A 3599-nucleotide genomic window follows, 5' to 3' on the forward strand; every position below is an offset into this window, starting at 1 on the left:
ATAGTTGAAGTTACATACTATAGTTAAATTACATCAATTTAAATACATGTGGACAATAAAAAATTAGTTAAATTATTTTTATCAAGTCACTTCAATAATGTTATAAGTTAACTGAGAAGATGTTTGATAATAAAATTACTTGATCACTTGATATTTATATTTTAGCGCTAATATTTACGAATTAATACTAATCATAAGTAACATACTACGGAAAATTAAATCATTTTAAATGCTTGTGAAGAAATAACATATACTCCTATACAAAGTCGGATTAATTTGAATGTGTGACGTGATCGTATCTTTGCTTTCTCATATTATTTTTTGACATCAACAACATCAAATTCTTAATTTTAAATATAATGAGGTTTATGACAATTATTTTTGTACTCCCTCCGGATCTAGGATCTAAGTGAGCTTACTTTTCTTTTGAAATTAAAAGTGTCCCTCCGTTTGATTTAGCAAGTTTTGAATTCGAACATTCTACATTATTATAAGTTTAAGACAACAAGATTAAAATTAAAGAGATTTTGCTAAATTATACACATCTTTAATTTAAACCACAAAACTCGAAAACCTCTCTTTATTACTCCTTTATGTGCTTAATTAAATTAAAACACATGAAGAGTTGAATTTAATACCGGCCATTAGACACATTTTCGATCTCAAGTACATATAATATCGTTATATAATATCGTTAACCTTTATATGGGATGAATATTTTAACTATTCTACTATAAATAAATTTTAAATATATCCAAGAAATAGAATAGGTATAAAAAATGATTTTAGTACATAGAACCCCAAGTAGATCCTCAATAAATAATCCATAGTAAAATCGCAGCAAAAAATCCCCAATTAATTTCCTGGGTAATAAAACTCTTACATAAATCCTAAGGAAACAATCCTAGCTAAAATTGCATAAACAAAAGCCCCAGGTGACTTCCTAAGTAATAAAATAGCTAGATAAATCTACAAAAATAATCCTAGTTAAAATTGATGTGCTAAACAAATCCCTCAAGTAATTTTCTAGGTAATAAAATTCCCAGATAAATACCCAAGATATAATTCCCAACTAAATTCGCAACAACCAAATCCCCAAGTAACTCCCTAGATACCTAGGTAAATTCGCAACAACAAAATTCCCATGTAATTCCCTAGGTAACAAAATCCCCAAATAAATCCCCAAGAAAAAATTCTCAGCTAAAATCTCTGCAACAAAATTTCCAAGTAATTCTCTAGATTATAAAATCCTCGGGTAAATTCCCAAGAAATAATCCTCAGGTAAATCCTGAGCAATAAAATCCCGAAGTAATTGCCTAGGTAACAAAATCCTCAGATAAATTCCCAAAAACAATTCCCAGTAAAATCGCAACAACAAAATTCCCAAATAATTCCCTAGGTAAATCTCCAAGAAAAAATCCCCAGGTAAATGCGCAAGTATAACTACATGGGAAATTTCTTGCCAATTCACAAAGGAAATATAATTTTCATATTACTTGCGGAATGATACTTGGGGATTATTTTCCTCAAATAAATCCCCATGTAAAATTTTGGCACCTGTGGATTTACCTGGGAAAATCATATCCGCAGGTAAATATAATAGATTTTAGGAATTTTTTGATTTTCGCATGAAAATCCGCGGCAATTATCTGCGAAAAAAATCCCCATGTAATTTGAGTTTTTCTGGTACTGAGATTTGACAATCCACACTAAACAGATTGTTGTCAGGGGCGGATTTACTAAGGATAAAGGGTGTCATCAGATACCGCTTGGTTGAAATATTTTACGAAATGCACATGTAAATTATATGCAAATACGAAATAACATACTCTATATTTAAAGGTGATAAGGCTTGATAGCGGTTGCTTCTAGCATAGCGGTTGGTAGCTCATTTTCGATTAACCAAGTTGTGAGTTCGAGCCCTTGTGCTTGCGCATTTTTTTAAACTTTGACCTCAGTTTTCTTAAAAGATTATACCGGTGTGACAATGATGCAACACCTACATTAAAGTAAAATTTACTTGGTATAACTACCCCTAAGACTTATTTATGGATAATATCTAACCTTTTTAATATTTATGATCCATAAATATATTTTTCAAATTTTACACTTCATAGCTACCCCACTTTTTTACTAAATAACCGTGCAGCACCATATCCCTGTTTAGGCGCATAGTTCCCAAATATACTCTATCTCTCTCCCTAAATACACGCAATTAACTCCTAATTCCCCCCATTTCTTCCATAATTCAAACCAGTTTCTTTCACTTCTTTAATTATCAATTCCGTTTTTCACTCTCACATAACTCCACATTATTTTTACTGTTTCTAAGTAAAACATTTACCAAAAATAGGTAAGCTTTTTTTCGATTTTGATTTTGTATACTGTATTTCAGTATATTTTTTGGCAAGATGCATGTTGTTTGCTGTTTTTTTTTATTTTTTGTAAAATTCTCTGTTGCTTTAATTTCATCATTCTCAGATATACAAATCATTCATTCTTAGTGTTGTTTTTCCTCAAGATTCACAGATTCGATTTCAATGGCTGAAATCGGCTCTCCGGGCACGAGAACTCGAGGTATAGAAAATATAATAGATGGTCCTAGTGTCTCTTTGGGATTTACTCAACAAGAAAACCCCATTGCAGGAGGGTCATCTTATGCTGAGACGTGTAGCAAAAAAATCAATGATCCAAGAAGGATGAAACAACATCATGATTCTCATGATGATAAAGAAACAAAGAGGAAACAGTCAGCACTAGATAAAAAAGTTTCTCAAGTGCCGCTACAGAAGAAGAGAAAGGTTACCAAGACTGTTCCTGGAGGCAAGGGCAAAAAAGTAGTTCGGAAAAAACCTTCAATTGATGTAGAAGACGATGGAGAGGTATTTTTCCCCTTTTCATGAATGTATTTCAATTCACCAGATCTATATTTTCCATATATTTATGTGTATTTTTTTTTTCGTATTTCCTTTGGTTTTGAATTATTTATGTGTTTTTCAATTTGTTATATACATTTTATCATCTGGTAGTTATGTTTTTGTGTTTTGTTATATTTTTGTTTTTAATCTGGGTTGGACATTCTATCAGTATAATTGTTCATTATATTTCAGTGTATTTCGGTGAATGTCAAAAATACAGCATGTTTGTTACAAATTTTAAGACTTTAGCAGTTGTGTTTCTTTGTAGTTGTGATTTCTTGTTTTTAAATTTTTGTATCTTAGCTTCGTAGGAAAATTGTTGTGTTTTACATATGTCATTTGTTCAGGATTCTAGATTTTTGGTCACGAAGCAGCCTGCTGTGGCCCCATCTATGCAAAGATACACGAACGTCAATGTAATCAGTGACATTAGGGGTAAACTAACAGGGGTTGGTCAGATGGACAAGTTTGCAGACTCTATTTTTGGGAAATATCTCAGAATGCAGCATATGGATGTACAAGCATAATTGTTTAGGTGCTTCATGGTTAAAGAGCTTAAGGGAAGTACATACGAGTGCTTTACATTTGAAATAAATGGAAAAGTATTGCATTTTAGCATTAGAGAATTTGCACTAATCACTGGATTGAATTGTGTATCCGATGCAAATGAGTTTGTATACG

At 31.6% G+C, this 3599-nt stretch overlaps 1 protein-coding gene across 2 annotated transcripts; it reads left to right on the forward strand.

Annotated features, from left to right (window-relative positions):
* The first annotated feature begins 2001 nt into the window (after positions 1 to 2001).
* On the forward strand, positions 2002 to 3599 carry LOC132060981 (uncharacterized). Of its 2 annotated transcripts, XM_059453872.1 has the most exons (3): positions 2002 to 2577; positions 2647 to 2882; positions 3266 to 3594. In XM_059453872.1, exons 1-3 carry the CDS (start codon positions 2541 to 2543, stop codon positions 3443 to 3445), a joined length of 453 nt encoding a protein of 150 aa, XP_059309855.1. In that variant the 5' UTR covers positions 2002 to 2540; the 3' UTR covers positions 3446 to 3594. The 2 variants fall into 2 exon arrangements, with proteins under 2 accessions (XP_059309855.1, XP_059309854.1); XM_059453871.1 differs by having other exon boundaries at positions 2002 to 2882; positions 3266 to 3599.

This window comes from Lycium ferocissimum, chromosome 6 (assembly GCF_029784015.1).
Source record: "Lycium ferocissimum isolate CSIRO_LF1 chromosome 6, AGI_CSIRO_Lferr_CH_V1, whole genome shotgun sequence".
NCBI lineage: Eukaryota > Viridiplantae > Streptophyta > Magnoliopsida > Solanales > Solanaceae > Lycium > Lycium ferocissimum.

Bases quoted from the DNA above. Each gene is read 5' to 3' on its own strand.
- LOC132060981 (XM_059453871.1), top strand. From the start codon at position 2,541: ATGGCTGAAATCGGCTCTCCGGGCACGAGAACTCGAGGTATAGAAAAT. The intron at 2,883-3,265 runs GTATTTTTCCCC...TCATTTGTTCAG, and splicing joins ATGTAGAAGACGATGGAGAG to GATTCTAGATTTTTGGTCAC.